This window comes from Perca flavescens, chromosome 14 (genome assembly GCF_004354835.1).
Source record: "Perca flavescens isolate YP-PL-M2 chromosome 14, PFLA_1.0, whole genome shotgun sequence".
NCBI classification, from domain to species: domain Eukaryota; kingdom Metazoa; phylum Chordata; class Actinopteri; order Perciformes; family Percidae; genus Perca; species Perca flavescens.
Window position 1 is genome coordinate 25,587,794 of NC_041344.1, and position 20,706 is coordinate 25,608,499.

Below are 20,706 nucleotides of genomic sequence, written 5' to 3' on the forward strand. Positions count from 1 at the left end.
GGCACCTTTAATTGCCATATTTCTCAATTCAGAAGTTGCATGCATTTCAACGTAGCCAACAACTTATACACGTTTCAAGCATTTAGTTTATCTTGTCACCTCCCAGACCTGGGGCCCGTTTCAGACAGCAGGTTTAGTGAAAACTCTTGAGTTTGTAAACCCCGAGATGAGGGAAACTGGGTTTTCTGTTTCAGAAAGGGAAGTTAATCAAACCTGAGAGAGAGGGGTTACTCCAGCCCGTTTCGGAAAGAGAGGTAAACCTAACCTCAGTCATGTGAGTCTGTGAACCTAACCTGGTCGGGAGCAGGTATTGGTCTATGTTAAACTCTTATGTTTAACGCATTCAATTGTTAGGAAGACAAAACAACCAAATAGGCCTTTTTTCATAGAAATCCTCAAGTTACAGAGCTGCTTTGTCACACAGGTTCTATTTAGTCTGTCATAATGAGTTGACATAAATGTTAGGGACATTTTTCAGCTGCTCAGGTTCAGAAACATAACGCTGTACAAGCTCTATTCATGTCATCTACTTAGACCAAAAGAGTACTAGACTGCTTAGACTTAAAGAGAGAGCATAGAAACATACATCAATACATATTAAAGTCAGAAAATGTTTTTCTGAAACATAACATAATAACAACATTCTGAAATAATTGTCAACAAAATAGGTTACAATAGAGGAAACGTATGCTCAAGCTGTGCTCATATACAGTATGAAGATACCAAGCCGGTACATATATAATGAAGTATATAGCCTGTAATGGATTTCTGCTAATCTACTTTCTGAACAGCATCATTCCAAAATCAAGGGTGTTGAATACACTGACACAATGGAAATAAAAAAAAATCCACATGAATTAGAAAATAATATAATGAAAATGAATGTGTGGTGTTTACTTAGTATGTATTTTTTTTCGTATCACCTGAATGCTCTCTAATTTCCCATTAAACCCAAATGCAGCATAACTTCTCTGGTGGGCTTGTTGCTTGTTCACGTGCGCTGACCTCATAAATAGCGCGATTTCTGACAGCACAGGAAGGCACCACAAGTCCATCCTCCCCATCAGCAGTCTGGTCAACAACATTTCTCCTGCGAGACTCACCAGCAAACTCCACCGACTCGATCACCACCGCATTTTAACACCGACATGGATGCCCTCAAGTCGGCTGGGAGAGCTATTATCCGGAGCCCAAGTATGGCGAAACAGTCCTGGACTGCCGGCAGACACAGAAGTAAGAAGCGCTTGGTTAACTTGACAGAAAAGCGTAGTTAGACACAAGGGTTCTAACCTTTACGTTTTCACCTAGCCAAAAGTTGACTTTTGCTTACCGCTGTCACCATTTTACTTTAAACACCCCAATGACGGACATTTAACGTTACTTTTGTGAGCTGACTTTACCAAAGTTTTTAGCGTTTTGTTTCAAAAGCGAAACGTTGCGAAATATTATTTACGTTGCCCCGGTGTTGGACCGTTGAAGTTACAAAGATTAATGTTGACATATTTGAACTTGCGTGTGTAGCTAGTAACGTTAAGTCTCATTTTGTTTGACAAACTGATTAAAAATGCTACTTTTTTTAAATAAACGATTTTTATTATTTTTTTTCTGGTATTTTGTTCTGTTTTGTGCAAAATATGTAATTTATCCTATGGAGATTTGAGTAAGTCTGTTTACATTGCGGTTTATCCTGTTTCAGGAATTTTCCAGTAGTATCGCTAGACCACAACACCAACATAAAAGTGGTGCTGTGACAAATCATGATGTTTATTGAAAAACATTTTTTAAGTTGTCTCACCCTCAACGGTATACTTTAATCACCTTATTTTATTTTAGGAGCAGTGCCTTGTGTTGCTTGTTCTTTTTTACTGACTACAGCAGTCTTTTGGATTTGTGGCTAATCCCAACCTCCCAGAACCCCTTCCAGAGAGTGCAGAGGTCAGAGTCAGTAATACTAGGATTTACAGTGATTTTTTTTTAATTTTATTTATATATATATATATATATATATAATATATAATTTTTTTTTGTGTGTGTGTCTTGCTCAAGGGGCCCTTCAGTAGGTCAGGGACTTGCCCAACACTGCAACATTAACATGAAACTCTTTTTAAAGCACTCTGGTGACCATTGTAGGACTCAAGGGCCACTTTGTAAGATAAATCTTACTTGATCCTCGCTGTAAAGTTCTGGGGAGTGACTGGGTGGCTTAGATGGCCTGAAAGCGCCCCTGCCTGTAACCATTAGGGCAAGCCAAGAATTCTGCGAGTCAGTCAGTGCAAGGTTCCTGTTGGCTTGAGTTCAAGCAGGTCTATTTTAAATTCCGTCAGAGAGCCTATTACAAAGCATATATTGGATTTAAAAGAAAATCCACAGTGTATTTTCTAATGATCATATGATCATAAGAAAATACACTGTGGATTACATAAATATCCTTCCGTTACTATCAGTAACGTTAGCTCACCTCAAAAAAATAGAAAAGGCCTCGGGAGTTTGAGATACACTCTTGCATGCAGACAGATATCTTGCTAGCACATTTCTGTGTTAATGGATGACTGTCAGATGTTGATGTATTTACTTTACTATCAGTGCCTGCAGTCACATGGGCCAACCTTTGTCACTCTAAATGAGATCAATACAAATTGATAAGTCCATGGAATATATTTGCAATACATGACCGATGTACTGTAAACATGTCCTGTTAGAACACCTGACTGTAAACAATCAGAAAGCACAGTTCCTGCATGCACAACCCGCGTGCAGCGCTTTGCACCGTCACTTTTATTATGAAGCAACACAGAATCCTGTAATAACTGGGCATTTAAATGTTAAACCCAAACTCCTTTTTTATTTATCGTAAAGGTTTTAAACCGGCCTGTTTTTTAAATCCAGTGAAATGTCTAATTTATCTGGACTCGGGTGTTTTTTTTTCTTTTTTTTTGAGAGGCATTGTTACTTTTGTTGGGCTCTTACTTTGATAATTGGTTAAAATAAAAGCTTCATGTGAATGCAGCTAGTGACCCACTTGTTATAGAAGAATTGTAGTATAGATTACCAGGTATTCTTTAGAGTGCAGGGGCACACATTCCTCACCAGCGCTGACCCATATCACCCATGTCGGACTTCCAAGTCTGACTCTAACCTATGGGACAAAGTCTGGATCGACCTACATTTTTGTATCTTTTCAGGGGCTTGACCAGACGGCAAAGCAACAGGGCTTTTGCACCTGAGGTCCAGCATTTCACACAGATATTGCCATTGATGGGGCTCTATTGGCTTAGATGCTCTACTTCACGTCCGCCTACTGTGAGTGAGTTTGCATTGAGGAGAAACCTATTGAAGCGTATGGGGACTACCCCATATTTTTCTTTTTTTTTTTTTTTTTTTTTTTTTTTTTTTAAAATGGCAAAGACCTCCCCTGCTCCTAATCCACTTCTCTGCTCTCGTTGCCCCGGTTTGGTCGCCCTAGACGAACCTCACCGGCACACTGCCAGTGTCGGGGACCAGCCAGAGGGTGCTTGTATACAGCAAAAGAGCCTTTTCTCTTGGGACCTTCTCAAATGGAAGCATGTGATAATGCCAGCTCACACTCGTGGTCCCTTTTTTGGCAAATCATTGCCACAATGGCAATATTTCCATCTGATTTATGAAGTTGTTAATTCACCGAAGCATGACATTTGCTCTCCACGTAGCTCTTCTACTTCGTCGAGGATTCTGCTTATGGATTAGGCTTTTCCCCTTCTGTTTTCACTGTTACTCTCCCACCATCAGTCAGACACTCGGCTGCCAACGTGGTCTTTTTGATGGCTGTAAAAACCAGTTGAATGGAACTTTGCCTCCATAACGTCTAGAACCAAAACCCTTCTGGTAATAAGAACCATACATGGGATTAATGTACTGTATTTCTCCCTGGTCTCAGATGCAGGAGGTGGTATCTGACGCAGTAGGCTAGATTATTCAGACTCAACCTTGTTTTCTGATTAGATGTGATTTGAAGGCCACCAGTCAGACTCCGAGACCCCAAGGCTGGCTTCCAGGCCTGGTAGGATAGAGTCTGTTTGTTAGTTGTGGAAGTTAGTCTACTTTTGAATTCAGCTCTGTTAACATTACAGCCTGATAAGTGAACTTGAGGCTAAATGCCTCCGAAATGTTTGTTTAACTTTTTGCAGCTGCAGAGACTTCCAGACAAACACGTTATCACTTCCTTTTCTTTTTTTCCTGCATCCATCCGTACAATCCCGCACTTCAACTCCGATGAATTTGGAGTCCTTGAAACCTGTTTTTTGGAGCTGTGTGTGGATGTAGATCATTGGATTTAAAAAAGTTAAATGGTGACAGAAGTTGTTTTTTATAAAATAAAAAGGTTATGTGGCTCCGAGTCCTGGATCGGCCCTAAGTTGTAGGGCCATACTTGGTGGTTTCCACAGTGATTCAGTGTTTGGTGGAGACACACAAATCAGCCAGAGCGTGAATTGCCTGTTAGTTGGACCCTTTTGGATCAGCACGTTTGCTGTCGCAGTGGTCAACAAATGCTTTTTATTTTTTTTTTGCACTTTGATACATGCAATGGATACTCATCCATTAGTGTTGGACTTGATCGATGACTAGGGAGCTGAGGACTGGGGTGTTAGATCTTTCCTTTTCCCCTCCCCTCTTATCCAAGACAAGGCAACTCCTTTTTTTTTTTTTTTTTTTTTTTTTTTTTTTTTTTCTTTATTCTCCTAACATTAACAGATGGTGAGGTCGACTTGTATTTACAGCAGGGTCAGATGGTTTTACTTGGTCTCAGTTCACACATGAACACGTTTCCTCTCAGGTGTCCCAGTTGTTGACCTTTGATCACAAAGCCCTCCCTAATTCTCTGACTGAGCAGTGCCTGGTACTGTACCTGCTCTGTTGTTTTTTTTGGGAGCGTGCCTATGTTCCCACAGCCCTATGTTCCCACATTAATACTAACCCATAAACCTAACATAAGGCCTAATTTTAAGAAAAATCTTAGAAATGTGGGAACATAGGGCTGTGAGAACATAGGGCTGAACCCTGTTATTTTTTTTTCCTTTCTTTCAGACCCATTGACTATTCAGTGCTGTCCTTTTTCCCATTAAGATGGCTCTGACCTGACTGACCAGTTATTTTGGGGTGTCGTTCCATTAAGTTTGGTACGTTTTGACGCTGTCTCTGCCAGTGACATGTCATGAAAATGTGGTACATCGCTACCATGGCTGCGTAGACTCTTTTGTGTGTTGTCTCCTCATCTAAGCTGGAACTTATTCATCATGGGCATGAAATCAGTGGCATCCAAAAATTATTCACAACTCAGTTTTTAAACTTAAGACCTTTTTTAATGGAGGGTTTTTCACATAGTGGTGTAAATGTTTGAATTTTGGCCTTAAAACAAAGGTCTTTCAGCTGCAGTCCTCCTTCCAGAGTTTTCACACACACACACACACACACACACACCCCCACCCCAAGAGTGGGTCGTCCTCCTCCAGGAAATTTTGAGTGCAAGACTCTACTCGGAAATGATTCATTCTGATACATTTGTATGCACCAACTTATGGTGGGGAAACGTCTTTATTTATGTGAAGGAAAATGCAAAATTCAGGAGGCAGGTGAGCTGTGTGTGGATGTAGAGCATTGGATTTAAAAGAAAAGTTAAATGGTGACACAAGTTGTTTTTATAAAATTGGGGAAAAAAAAAGGTTATGTGGTTCAGAGTCCTGGATCCTAAGTTGTAGGGCCACACTTGGTGGTTTCCACATATAAAAAATAAAAGATATAAGGGGATATAATGCAGTAAGGGGCATTTGACATCAGGGACCTGGTCCCGGGTCGGAGTAGAGATGGCCCGATACCACTTTTTTGCTTCCCGATACCTGAACTTGGGTATCGGCCGATACCGAGTACCGATCCGATACCAGAGTGTCATATATTTCATTATGTTTTAACAGCTGTATACTACTATCCCTGTATGGATGTGATATGATTTCTACCTTTGTTGTCGGTCTGGCTCAGGTTAAACTCTTTGTGAAACATGAACAAACACAAACAATGAATGCCAAAGAACTTTCTTTTATTCTCCAGTTTGACAGTCAGTTATAACGGAAAAAGAACATAAATAAACTACTTAAATGTAAATTTTCTTTAGGGCTTTATTACGTGGTATCGGATCGTTGCATAAACTCCAGTACTTCCTGATACCAATACCAGCGTTTTAGGCAGTATCAGAGCCGATACCGATACTGGTATCGCTATCGGAACATCTCTAGGTCAGAGTACACTTGGGGGTCAAGTGTACTCTGACTCTGAAAAAGTACCCTTTTTGTCTTATTAGTGTGAACATTGCATACCGTACCTTGGCTTGTAAACACCAACTGTACCAAAACAAGAAAGTGGACTACTATTTACCAAGACATTTTTAACCAGTTGTAAAACAGTCTCAACTGCGAGTTGACCGCTGGAAGTCCAAGACGTTCTTTGAGGGGTGCCTAAAAGGAAGGAAATGGAGGAAAACCCCTTCCTTCCTTCCTTCTTTATAGTGTGTGTGTGTGTGTGTGTGTGTGTGTGTGTGTGTGTGTGTGTGTGTGTGTGTGTGTGTGTGTGTGTGTGTGTGTGTGTGTGTGTGTGTGTGTGTGTGTGTGTGTGTGTGTGTGTGTGTGTGTGTGTGTGTGTGTGTGTGTGTGTGTGTGTGTGTGTGTGTGTGTGTGTGTGTGTGTGTGTGTGTGTGTGTGTGTGAACATGTGTCTGCATGAGTATGTGGTATGCACCACATCCCAGAGGAGGTAAATGCTTGGAGGATGGATTTCTAGGTAATTGGGGGGTGAAGGGATGTTTTTCTGCTCTTACCTTCCCTAACCCCTCTCCCCTCCTTTTTCGTTCTCTGAGGAAATCGCTGTAAACACAGCTAGAGGGTCAGGGCCAGCCGGCACCACACACAAATACTGATAAGAAAGAAACTACGTGGAGATAGCAGCTGCTCCTTCACCGGCTTACACTCCTCATTGTTTTTCAGGGAACATGAGGGCTAACTTTTGAACACAAAGGTCGAAACCCCTAATGCACTTCTCCGAGGGACATCTTATTATGGTACTTTTGAGAAAAGGAAACTCCCACTTCCCTCTTATCACAGTGTGTCCGATTCCACGTATACTTGCTCCTAAGTCTTTGCCTTTTTTATATATTGTCAAGCCCTAAAAGTTGTTTTTTGAGTTGAAATATTTACTTGCCATCGACACTACATCTGACCTAGATACCCTGTTTTGCCTTTCCACTTCAGGGAGGGAGCAGTTGAAATGTCTGAACTTTAAGTTCAACACGGGCTGTTTACATTTTCCTAATTTGTGTTTTTCTCAAAGCTCTTTGAATGCTCTCACGATCAACTCTATTTATTTTTGGACCTGAAGTGGAAAGGAAAGGCAGGCACGTCGTAGCATCTCTGAAACTGTAACAAACAAATATTTGATGTTTGTTTTTCCCAAAAAAAATGTTTCTCCGTAGAGCTCCCAGAGAACTGGACTGACACACGGGAGACCGTGGTAGAGGGGATGACGTTTAATCTTCGTCATCTCGGCATGACGCTAGTGGACCAGCCCAAGGGAGAGGAACTGTCCGCTGCTGCGGTTAAGAGGATCGTTGCCACGGTGAGTTAAGCCTCTTTCACACTGCCTGCGTGGCGTGTCCGTTTTTATTTCGGCTCCCATGTTAACAGGTTAGAGCTTGCACGCTGCCTGCGTGACACGCACGCCGAAAACGCGAGCATGCTAGAAATAGGACAGACTCCTATTTGTCACGCGACACGCAAGCGTGTTGGAAGCATTTCCATTCAAAATAGAATAGGAAATGATGTTTATATATCGTTTTGACACAAATACATTTTATACATGACGTTTTGATGTTTGAAAGTCTCAAGGTTTTGACATAAATGCAGATATAATGTAATTTAAAAAGTGTGTGTGTGTGTGTCGCAACACGCCACACAGGCAGTGTGGAGGAACCATGTCCTTCAGGATGTTATACAGTCCACATTACGGCTGGGTATTGTCCAAAAATCTTTGGATCCAATACCGTGACTTGGCAGGAATTTCAGCCAGCCCCAAAGAAACAACAACAAGCACAACAGTTTGTTTTTAAATTTGGGTTTCATTTACCCAAGCACAATAATTTTTTTGTTTTTCAAATTGTCAGAAATAAGATACTGTAGGCGGACCTAACTGTTGTGCGTTCCCCCTCCAAATAGCCCAGTCCGAGCCAAGAAAAACCCTGCTTGGATTGGATGGACTTTTTTCAATACCAATTTTATAAAATCCATTTCAATAAAAAAAAAAATTACATTACACTAGATCTGTCGGTTTTATTTCTTCAAATTTTTTTTTATATATTCAAATATGTAATGCTCATATGCAGTTGTTATATGTACTACTCAGGCTTATGCATTGCCAATGCCACTATAAGCATGGGGTTGTTGTTACACGTTCTGTCCATTAGAGGGACTTCCAACTGGCCTTGAAGGGGACCTACATCATGGTACGTAACGCTAGTTTCTCACTCCCGTAACTTATTGTTCATCAGACGTGACCTGAGAAGAGGTAGATTAGCTAACGTTAGCCAACCTATTTATAAAATCCTATTTGAATAGTTATTTCAGCGTTCGAATAGTATTGATTTTTACTATTCAACTTATATTCGACTGGCGGAATTTGTTCCAACAGCCCTACATTACACATTGCGGCACAAATCTTTTTATTTATTTTTCAGGTCCTACTATGTGAGCCCTGTCTCTGTGCGTAATGTCGAGTTTTTCCTGCGTGTCTCTATAACGTGATGCTAGACAGCCAATCTGCAGCAATATTAGATCTTGGTAGAAGCATGCTGCATTGGCTCACTGACGCTGTTGAGATTTACTCCTGAATGAAGAAGCATTTTCCGATACTCTACTTTTCAGGCAACAAGGTCGATGCCTGAAAAGTAAAGAATTTGGGGGGGCTGCGATTTCTCGTCTCTCCGGTGGAGCACACCATTCACGTAACCTGTACGATTTATTCGGCAAGTCTTTCCATTGCACTTTTGTTGATTTTTGATGCACATCAGCCATGTTTTTTTTTTTTTTTTTTTTTTTTCTCTGTTTCCAGACACAGGAAATGAAATTATGTGTGAAACATGTGCATTAAAACAGCTCGATGGGAACACACTTAACATCTCTAATTACTAAGATTCTTCTTCTTTGTTGCCAGTGTGGTAGTTTATTAAATTGGTTATTAATAAACTAGGTTACAATATATCCCTTTGGGATGTCATTATGTCTTACATTTCTTAAATTCCCACTTCACTTTGAGTACTTTTTGTAAATGGTTTAAAAGCCACTGTATGTACTTTGCCCCATCCCATAGTTCAACACGCTAACATTCTATTAAACAAACTCTTCTTTTGATAATTGTTTCTGTAACAGGCTAAAGCCATTGGGAAGAAGCCTAAGAAGGTTGCTCTTAAGGTTTCCCCACGGGGAATCGTCCTGTACGACCGCTTGACCGATAAACTCCTGGAAAATGTCTCCATATACAGGTATGTGAAGGGCTAAATGCAAGTTCACAGCCTTATAAGGCCGTCGGCGTGAAGTTGATGTGGCCTGTTGTAGTTGACGTGGTAATTCATAATGCTTCTGCTTCTCCTGAAAAGATTTGTTACACTCTGCTCTGGAAAAAAAACAACACGGGTAACTAGATCAGCCACAATGCTAAACTGCATTTGGGAGGACATCATTCTCCTTTTATGTGGCTCTAAATCACTGGAATACCCTTCCTCCAGAGCTAATTCCATGCACTAACTTGCACTCCTTCTCACGCTTAGCAAAGCATTGGTTGTTAACAAAGCAGATTTGCTCCCACCAGTGAGTTGATGTGCTAAATTACTGTGTGTTTATGGGGGGTGGTGTCTAGCTCTAGATGGGGTGGGTTATGACTTTATGTATCTTTATTGTATACTATATATACTTTGTCTGTATTTTATTGCGCCATCTACCTGCCTAGGGACTACGGGCGGAAACTAGCAATGTGCTACAACCTGGCACAAGACATCTATTAATGTTTTTTTTGTGCACTGTCTCTGTTCAAATAAATAATTCCAATTCCGTTGCTTAGCCTGTGAACTCTCCTCGACTGTCCCTCTAACCTGTCCCCTCTGGCCTGCAGAATATCCTACTGCACAGTGGACAAACTGCATGATAAAGTGTTTGCTTATATCGCTCAAAACACCCTCAATGGGACCCTAGAGTGCCATGCGTACCTCTGCTCCAAAAGGAAAGTGGTGAGTTGACTACAGTATCAGTGTTTTTAATTCATAATGCGTATCATTTAATAATTGCAATGCAGTGATTTTTTTTTTTTTTTTTTTTTTTTTTTTTTTTTTTAAACTTGGTCGGCATCAGTTTATTTTAAATTTCTAACTCAGAGTTAAGTGTACCTTTTTTTTTTTTTAGTCTGTAGTTTGACGTGGTGTAAACCTCTTTATGGTCGGGGGGAGGGAGGGGGGCGGTGTTATCTAATCTAGCTTTAGTTTCACTTACCTGAGTTTGTGACCTCTTGATCCTTTAAAACGACGCCAAGCATGTCCCCATGTGCTTTTTACTCCTCCAATTGCTTCTTTCTCCAAGGTGAGTAGACCTTATTTCTCCTGCTTTTCTAACCGGGCCTCCCTGACACCATAGCACTCCTTTCTCATCATCCATACATAAACCCTTGTGTTGTCTTCCCGTCGACCATGCAGCTTTTTATTTTCCTGGGTCAAAATTTAGTTTTATTTTTTTTTTTTATTATTTGGGGTATTTTTTGCGACACTTCTGTCGCTTTTCTTAATGTTTTTGTTACTTTTGTCGACATTTGTTTTTGTCACTTTTTTTTCTGCACTCCTTTAGGGTTTTTTTTTTTTTTTTTTTTTTATTAAGCTTTTTCTGACATTTGTCACTTTTTTTTTTTTTTTTCAACATTTTTTTTTTTTTTTTTTTTTTTTTTTTTTTTCAAATGCTATAAAATTGAATAAAACACCCAAATTTAATCAAAGTAGTAAACTGATCACTTATTTGACTCATTCTTTTTTTTGTTTTTTTGACAATTTGGTTGAAAGAAACCCAAATTTCTGATATAGAAACTTTTTGAAAATGGGTCAAATTTGACCCGAGGACAACAAGAGGGTTAAGAGGAAACTCTAGAAGTCCTGCTCCCCAAACCGTCTGTCATCTTCCTGTGCTCCTCCTGTGTGCTGAAAACCAGAAGGGCACTTTTCCTCTCATCTTACTTGCTTCCACACTCATCCCTTTCTCTCCCAGAATAACATGATAATACCCTACTTCCTTAGTACTTGCCTCTCTCTTATCGTGGTTATGGAGACTGGCGGTAACCTCTTTATGTCCTCTGCTCTAACAGCTCTTCAGTCAAAGCACAGTTCACAACATCATACTGTATGTCTCCCTTGAGCGATCCAAAAATGTATCCGGACATGAAATAGGAGAGTTATTGAAGATCATGCCTATCCTTCTGTTAATTCAGACTTGGGGTTGGTAATGCAGTCATGGTCTGTAACAACGTGTATTTTCATTCTGTTTTCCAGGCCCAGGCAGTGGCTATGACCGTAGCCCAGGCCTTCACAGTGGCTTTTGAACTCTGGCAAGTGGCCAAAGAAGGTAAGCACCACAGCAGTGAAGTACATTTACTCAAGTACTGTACTTAAGTACCAATTTGAGGTACTTGTACTTTACTTGAGTCTTTTCTTTTCATGCCACTTTCTACTTCTACTCCGCTACATTTCAGAGGGAAATATTGTCCTTTTTACTCCACTAAATTTATCTGTTACAGCTTTAGTTACCAGTTACTTTACAAATAAAGATTTTTGCAAATGAAACACATGTAGTTTATAAAATAGGTCGTTTTATCATAAATTAAAACTACCCAACAATATAACGGCCTACAAGTCCAGCTGAACTGATTTTGAAGATTGATGAACACACAACAGTTTGGATCGTTTCTAAAATGGGAGGATTTTTCTGCGTTTATTACTTTTTATTTTTACATTATATACTTTTAATTAGTACATACACAGTCTATTTAGAAGTAGTTTTTTTTCAGCGTCTGACACGGCTTGTGTTTGTGTTGAATCAGCCTTGATGCTCCAAGGATGTTTATATCTGCTGCAATAAACCCGTTTTGGCCTGCTTGTGCAATGTCTCTCCTCTATTCTAGAGAAAGGGAAAAGAGTGAAGTCCGGTTCAGCTGGCGATGGCAGCAGTAGTTCCCATTCAGAGAGGTCCAACAGCCTGGGGAGCCTGAAAGGGACAGGTAAAAACAAAAAACTGGCTGGTGGCCGGGTTTGCTCAGTTGGTAGAGCAGGCGCACACGTATGGGGGGGGGGTTTGCTCCTCGACACAGCGGCCGCAGGTTCGGCTCCGACCTGCGGCCCTTTGCTGCGTGTCGTTCCCCCCCCCCCCTCCTCACCTTTCATGTACACAAATCACTGGAGTCACATAGTGTTTTGTTGTTGTTTTTTTCCATTTCTTTCATTCTTGGGCAGCTGAGCAATCACAGTTAAGCTCTTAGAGTTTGAAACTGAGACTAGCAAGTTGAGCCGGGAAGCGCTGCCCACTTCTTTTCAGCACCCATGTTAACCAGTTGTGGTCTCCACACAGGAAACGCCGGCTTACCATCAGGAGTGATTGTTTTTGCATCAAGTCTATTTTTCTTTTTTTCTTTTCTGCATTCCGCGAGCAAATCTGGCAAGAAAACCCACTGATAATCAGTTATAAACAATATAAAAGACATTCTATACACAATGTAAATGATTTGATTCTGATGAATGGTAAATTTCTCTTCTTGCTTCTCGTCACTTCTCAACACCCCTGCACCACTTATGTAATAAGACTCTTTTATGTCTTTGTCTGAACCGGTTGCATGTTTTCATAGAAACGGAGCTTTACACAACCTTATCACAGCTGAATATTTGACTGTAGCATTATACATGTTATGTAGTCTTGATTTTCGTGGTAATTTACATTTAACAGGTTGTAAGTCTAGTTCTTCAAGTAAAGTGCAGCACACCACAGTCAACTTTCATCAAATAAAAAAAATTTAATTTGGGAGCTTGGTTAGCTCAGTTGGTAGAGCACGCGCCCATATATAGAGATTTACTCTTCGACTCAGCGGCTGTGGGTTTGACTCCGACCTGCGGCCCTTTGCTGCATGGCATTCCCCACTCTCTCTACCCTTTCATGTGTCCATCTGTCCTATATAAAAAATAAAGGCCTAAAATGCATAAAAATAATTTCCCACTAATTTGAACATGCAGTGTGGCTAGTGATGGCAGCAGAACCGAAACAAAGAATAAGATAATGGATAAATAAATAAAAAACTTATTCCACCTTTTACTTAGAAAATTAAAGGATGAGGATAACCTTTTCTAATACGGTTTAGGGCCTTTCTTCTGGTGTCACCCTGAGTCCGCACTTTACATTTGTTGCTCCACTATTGGTCAAAAAGAATCTGTTTTCTGTTATGTGGTGACATACAACCTAACGGGACGGCTAGTCTTTTAGTCCCTTCAAAATACACACAGGTTACCTGTGTATGCTTTTAACTAGGGATACACCGATAATCTGCTTTGGCCGATTATCGGGCCGTTTTCTGGCAGTTTGCAGATTATTTGTATGTGATTTTTATTTGCCTGATAACCGATAAAGTTAAGTAATTACAAAGTGTGCTACTTTGGCTCGGCTACAGCGTTGTCTGTCCCTCTGCTTTGGTTTCACTCACCACTGAGTCTGTCCCCCCCTGCCCCCCCACAACACTCTCTGTGTATTATGTTGAAAGTTTAATTTATTAAATAATTGCTTAAAGCATTTAAGCAGTTTTTTTTTTTTGTTGGATTCATTCCAAAATCTTCATTTTGACTTGCAGATTTTCATTAACAATGTACTGTATATATGCATATCAGTTCCAAATACCGTATCCGTTTTCAGTTTTATTACCTACTAATAATTGGTATCGGTATAGACCTTGAAAAACCAGTATCGGTCGATCCCTAACCACTAACTGCTTGTCCTTCTCTCACCTCAAGTAGATGTTGCCACAGACAACCTATTGGGCTTTGAGGACAGTGGGAATGTGGTGGTGGAGACCAATGGGAATGGAGAGGAGGATCCGCTGGATAACCGCAGGCCCTCTGAGACCAACAACAACTCTGCCTGGGTAAGAGCCTCACCTCCTCTGGCTCTCGGTTGCACCTATGGACAAGTGAGGCGGTTGCAACTCTCCTAAACTTGTCTTAATATCCATTTTCTATTTTGAGATTTTAGATCGCAAGTCTTTCTGTGTTTCAAGTTGATTTGTATTTGAATGTATTAAAAGGTCCCATGGCATGAAAATTTCACTTTGAGGTTTTTTAACATTTAATGAGTTCCCCTAGCCTGCCTATGGCCCCCCAGTAGCTAGAAATGGTGATAGGTGTAAACCGAGCCCTGGGTATCCTGCTCTGCCTTTGGAGAAAATGAAAGCTCAGATGGGCCGATCTGGAATCTTCTCGTTATGAGGTCATAAGGAGCAAGGTTACCTCCCCTTTCTCTGCTTTACCCACCCAGAGAATTTGGCCCACCCATGAGAGAGAGACATCATGGCTTTTAAACGAGCAAAGTGACAGTTGGTCAAGGCCATACCCCCACCCTCCACCTTGACTCCCCCCTCTCCTCCTCAATAGCTACAGACACAGAAATGGCACATACTAAGGAAAGCTCATTGTGGGACTGGCTCTAGTGGCTGTAATTTTGCACCAAGGCAGAATTTTGGGAAAGAGACTTCAGATACAGTATTAGGGGACCACTAAGGTCTATATAAAAGAGACTTCAGATACAGTATTAGGGGACCACTAAGGTCTATATAAAAGAGACTTCAGATACAGTATTAGGGGACCACTAAGGTCTATATAAAAGAGACTTCAGATACAGTATTAGGGGACCACTAAGGTCTATATAAAAGAGACTTCAGATACAGTATTAGGGGACCACTAAGGTCTATATAAAAGAGACTTCAGATACAGTATTAGGGGACCACTAAGGTCTATATAAAAGCGACTTCAGATACAATATTAGGGGACCACTAAGGCCTATATAAAAGCATCCAAAGAGCACCATGCCATGGGACCTTTAAGAACCCTTCAAATCATAAAGTTCAAACACTGTTGAAAATAACGTGAGGTGTCTTAGATTAAGTCTTAAATAGGTGTCTAAAATGTAGTCCTATGAAAACTGCATCACCACACATTTTTACATAATATTCACTGGGTGAATATTAAACTTGATATTCTTCTTCTTTTTCGTCTTTCCAGGGAATCGAAGATGGTTTGGATGAAGCCTTCTCCAGGTGAGATATTTGTCTTAATAGTTTAATTGAAATTAAGTGGAAAATTTTTAAATTAAGGGAAATTAATTCTAGTTGATTGTCTCTGCTGCTTGTTAAAATAATACATCACCCCCCCTCTCCAAACTCTGCCTTGTCAAATCCTTCAGCATACTGTAGTCCGCTCTCATAATGCTTGGCTTTACAGCGCCACTTGCTGACGATTTTGATGTACTGCAGAATTATTTTTTACATGCGAAATAACTCTAGTTAAATAGCTAAACTGTCCTCAATCTATTGTGTGTTTTGTGTCTCCAGCTGAGCTCTGGATAGCTATGGTTCATGTCCAGGTAAAGTTGAGTACCACTGTCGGCTGTTACAAGCCTCACTGTAGTGTCGTAGTGCCTAATTACAGTACTAACCTAACTGTAAGCCATTCCATTCATTCACCGCCAAACCCAATACTCAGTAATGTAATCAATCTCTTTCTGTGTCCTTTTTTTATTTCCTCCCTGATGGAATAATTGTCAACTGGGTTCAGAAAAAGCTGATTCACAGTACGGAGTTTCAGTCAAAGTGAAAAATGACATCCTTTCCCATCTCATATAACCAGTAATAGCTTCTTTTTTTTTTTTTTTTTTTTTTTTCTCTTCCCGATAACCCTATTTATAGTCTTTTGTTTGTCTTGACTGGACTGAAATCAGTGGGAGTAATGGGACTTCGCCACACACACCGAGGGCTTTGCTGAGCAATTACTCTTTGTGGTCGCTGGTGTGGAAGTGGGAGCAGTGGGTTAAACAACTTATCCCACGGATCGAGTGAACCGGATGTCTTGAAGTAATCCTGTTGACCTCCACCCCACTTGTTATCCCAGAGAGATGGGGAAAGTCAGTTTGCAGCCAAACCGAGGGCTCTTAATTAGAAGAGAATGGAGGCTTTAGTTACACAAACGTGTCTGGGAGGTCTGAGCTGCTGTGGAGGCAGCACTAAAATCACTACTCGAGCCCAAACTTTAAAGAGGAGCTAAGACGCAAACTGCTATTCTGGCTGAGTGACATTAGGCCTGAAGTGAAAAAGAAGGATGTCAAGTACTTGTTTTACCAATACTGGCCTACGCTGTTAGCTAGAAAGCTCGTTAACCAGCTTGTTATACCTCAATTTTTCTTTTTTTATATATATATATATATATATATATATATATATATATATATATATATATATATATATATATATATATATATATATATATATATATATATATATATATATATATATATATATATATATATATATATATATATATATATATATATACATACATACATACATTTTACTAGTTAGTTTATTTGACTTTCACTTAGCTAAGAAGATAATTTCCCACCTCCCGTGATGCACTTACTCTGGTAAATGTTTGTATTAGAAATAATCCTTATGAATAGACTCCCAGGCCTGTTCATTACAAGCCCTCGTGATAAAATAATGTAGTTTGTCTTCATAAGCCTCAGTAGTTTACTCCAGCTTCTGTGCTCTGGACAAATTTCTCCAAAGCTACAAGTTCAACACCGAGAGACTTCTATGATGAGCTCTGACCTCTGTACGCTGTTTAGCAAAGTCTTCAGCCAATCCCTTGAACATTGCAAATTTACACATGAGACATTTTTTTGGGGGGTTTCCGCCTTTAAATGGACAGGACAGGTGAGAAAGAGGGGGGTGGAAGACATGCAGGTAATCGTCAAGGTCTGAGTCGAACCCTGGACCTCTGCGTCGAGGCATAAACCTTTTTTTTTTTTCTTCATTTCTTGTTTGTACCTATTTTAGCCTTTTAGCACTACTGTAGAAGCACGCCACATTGCATTTCATGAGACAATTAATGCTCACTAGTGCTCCAAAAGTCAGTCTGTGGCTGAAAAATGGTCACCAAAAACTGCACCATTCACTCCAGTGTGAGTAACGTTTGCTAAAATCTACAGCGCGCTGAATAACACCAGCCTTATCCTTACCCTTTTTTTTTTTTTTTCTCTTCAAATCATCCATTCATCCATCTTCTCCTGTCTTCTCAGGCTGGCTGTGTCGCGTACTAACCCCCAGGTCCTGGACATTGGGGTGACGCCCCAAGACTGGCTCGCTGAACCCGACTGGGACCCCACCGATGGAAACCCTTCCAACGGTCTCAGCCCTTTCGGGGACGATACCTTCGGCTTCTGACCACCACAACACAGCAGAGAAAGAGACGACAACTGAGGGGAGGATGGGTGTCTTGATGTCTTCCTATGAAGGCATCACTGTGCATTTAAGATGAGGCTGCAGTTAAGTCCGTATGGGAATAAGTTTGGAGTTGTGAGATGACGTTTGGCCTCCTCACTTTATTGTTTCACTCTTCACATGGACAATTCTTCCGTTTTTGTGGAAACGGAACGGGCTGCTGCCCCTGCACACCAAAGCAATAATATCATCCTGTTTACGGTTACTCCATCTGTCCTAGTATTACACCGCAAACATTCGTACAAACCTATGTTTACCAAGTTCATCTTATGTCAGCATTTGTTGTCCTGTTTGCTTACATTGTTCTATTTCAGTAGCATTGTAATCAATGGTTTGTATATGTGTTTAGTTATAATTTATAGATTTGTAATTATTTTTTATGTAAGAAGAGTAGGATTTAATTCAGACGGATGTACAGACTGTATCAACAGGCCTTAATAACAGCAGGACAATCGGACACACTGCATTAAGGATATTAAGGATTTAGTCTTCCACCTCCCTGGATTGTAAAGTCTAAAATGTGAAAATCAAGCTAGGTGTATTTATACAAACCTTTTGTAGCAGTGGACCCGTTGTTACAGGCGGTACTTTTTCACTGCAGTGTAACGGCGTTCTCTGGACAGAAGCCCAGATGTGTTCATGGTTATCATTCATGTACATTATAATCCACCAGCATTATACAGAATTAAAATAAATATATTCATAGAAAAACAAATTGACTCCTTTGGTACATAAATATAATTTATTAACAATCCAGTGATTACATTCACATACCAGCTGTATGTTAGATGGGGAACATATTGCCAAGGTCAAAAAGGGAACTTTTAAACTAAAGTGTAAGCACATCTACGATTCCATGACTGTTAAACTATCTGCAAATAAAGATAATAAACTAATGGCATAGCACCGTTCATACATACATAAGATGCACCTCCAGTCTTTAGAGGTCCTATGACATGCTGCTTTTTGGATCCTTTTATATAGACCTCAGTGGTCCCCTAATACTGTATCTGAAGTCTTTTATATAGACCTTAGTGGTCCCCTAATACTGTATCTGAAGTCTCTTTTATATAGACCTTAGTGGTCCCCTAATACTGTATCTGAAGTCTCTTTTTATATAGACCTCAGTGGTCCCCTAATACTGTATCTGAAGTCTCTTTTATATAGACCTTAGTGGTCCCCTAATACTGTATCGGAAGTCTTTTACATAGACCTTAGTGGTCCCCTAATACTGTATCTGAAGTCTCTTTTATATAGACCTTAGTGGTCCCCTAATACTGTATCTGAAGTCTTTTATATAGACCTTAGTGGTCCCCTAATACTGTATCTAATACTGTATCTGAAGTCTTTTATATAGACCTTAGTGGTCCCCTAATACTGTATCTGAAGTCTCTTTTATATAGACCTTAGTGGTCCCCTAATACTGTATCTGAAGTCTTTTATATAGACCTTAGTGGTCCCCTAATACTGTATCTGAAGTCTATTTCCCGAAATTCAGCCTTGGTGTAGAATTACAGTCACTAGAGCCAGTCCCACAATGAACTTTCCTTAGGATGTGCCATTTCTGTGTCTGTAGCTTTAAATGCTATTGAGGAGGAGAGAGGGTGGGGGGGGCAAGGTGGAGGGTGGGGGTATGTCCTCGACCTGCTTGCGGCCACGATTGTAGCTCTATTTCCTCATGGGTGGGCCAAATTCTCTGGGGAGCTGTGGGTGGCGGGCAAAGCAGAGAAAGGGGAGGTAACCTTTCCCCTTATGACCTCATAAGGAGAAGATTCCAGATTGGCCCATCTGAGCTTTCATTTTCTCAAAGGCAGAGCAGGATACCCAGGGCTTGGTTTACACCTATCGCCATTTCTAGCCACTGGGGGACCATAGGCAGGCTGGGGGAACTCATGTTAATGTTAAAAACCTCATAGTGATATTTTCATGCCATGGGACCTATAACATAACATTACATTAAAAAGAAATTAGAACAGATTCAGATGTCCCAGGAAAACTATTTAAAATACAACAAAACATAGCAGAACATGTGTTTCAAAAGAATATAAGCAATGGTAAGAAAACATAACTTGTATAAAAGCAAGGTTAAAAAATAAGCTCCAAAGGCTGCCTCTCCATCCTCCTTTTCTTGTACATTTAATGCTGTAGTTCTTGATGACTTAAGGCAGCGGATAAAGAGGGAGAGGCAGTCCACTGAGTATACAGCTGCTTAACCATTCAGAGCCTTGTAAACTAGTAATAAAAATAATTAATTTAAAGCAAGGAAAGCCAATGCAAAGTTGCTCAAATATACGACATCTCTATTGTTGGAATGGTTACTTTGATTTGTGAGAATTCAGGTTATCCGGAGTCAACGTGAAACAGTGCATCAAAGTGACATGGAGTGAGTTTTTTAACTGAAAGGATCTTCTCAAATGATTTCTGAAGATAGGCCACCTGCTGAGTGCCGCATGTGTTTGGATCACTGTAGTCACAGCTTGAGGGTTACTGTGTAGGCCTATCTCAGTTTGCTCTTGTTTTGGCTTCTGTCATCTTCTGACAAATGTTTTTATTTGTCGATTTGATCCTTTAATTCCGTATTAAATGAATGTAGTGTATTCATCCTGACTAATGACAATGTGGTCCTAAGACATGAGGGTGCAGTTTGTTTTTACCAGCAGCAGGGGGAAGTCCTGTACTAGCCAATCATGTGAAGCCCACACTATTTGGAGTCTGTAGCAGCATCTAAAATGCTGGTCACATCTTCAGCTCTTGACCAAGTCAGTCATTTGTATTCTCCATTGCCAGACTAGGATGTTATAACACGTCTAATTCTGTCCAATACGCCCATCCTAACTGACAGTATAGGTCAATAACGTTGTCACGAGGAGGTAAAAACCTCAGGATGCTTTGTGTCAAGACTGATCTACAAACCACCAGCGAGAGGGGTCTTCAGCCTGTCTGGCGTCCTCGTCTCACACACACACACACACACACACACACACACACACACACACACTTCACTGTATGTGAACAGGACTCTGGAGGGCGGAAAGTCACGCAGGTTCTCCCCCTTTCTCTCCCTAACAGGCTCTGACTCAGT

At 40.5% G+C, this 20,706-nt stretch overlaps 1 protein-coding gene across 2 annotated transcripts; it reads left to right on the forward strand.

Annotated features, from left to right (window-relative positions):
• The first annotated feature begins 1,009 nt into the window (after positions 1 to 1,009).
• ldlrap1a (low density lipoprotein receptor adaptor protein 1a) lies at positions 1,010 to 18,339 on the forward strand. Of its 2 annotated transcripts, none has more exons than XM_028598400.1 (9): positions 1,010 to 1,233; positions 7,492 to 7,634; positions 9,440 to 9,552; positions 10,179 to 10,293; positions 11,593 to 11,665; positions 12,222 to 12,317; positions 14,089 to 14,219; positions 15,352 to 15,386; positions 17,423 to 18,339. In XM_028598400.1, exons 1-9 carry the CDS (start codon positions 1,149 to 1,151, stop codon positions 17,565 to 17,567), a joined length of 936 nt encoding a protein of 311 aa, XP_028454201.1. In that variant the 5' UTR covers positions 1,010 to 1,148; the 3' UTR covers positions 17,568 to 18,339. The 2 variants fall into 2 exon arrangements, with proteins under 2 accessions (XP_028454201.1, XP_028454202.1); XM_028598401.1 differs by having other exon boundaries at positions 1,013 to 1,233; positions 14,092 to 14,219.
• Positions 18,340 to 20,706: the final 2,367 nt, after the last annotated feature.

Bases quoted from the DNA above. Each gene is read 5' to 3' on its own strand.
- ldlrap1a (XM_028598400.1), top strand. From the start codon at position 1,149: ATGGATGCCCTCAAGTCGGCTGGGAGAGCTATTATCCGGAGCCCAAGT. The intron at 1,234-7,491 runs GTAAGAAGCGCT...GTTTCTCCGTAG, and splicing joins GACTGCCGGCAGACACAGAA to AGCTCCCAGAGAACTGGACT. The intron at 9,553-10,178 runs GTATGTGAAGGG...TCTGGCCTGCAG, and splicing joins GAAAATGTCTCCATATACAG to AATATCCTACTGCACAGTGG.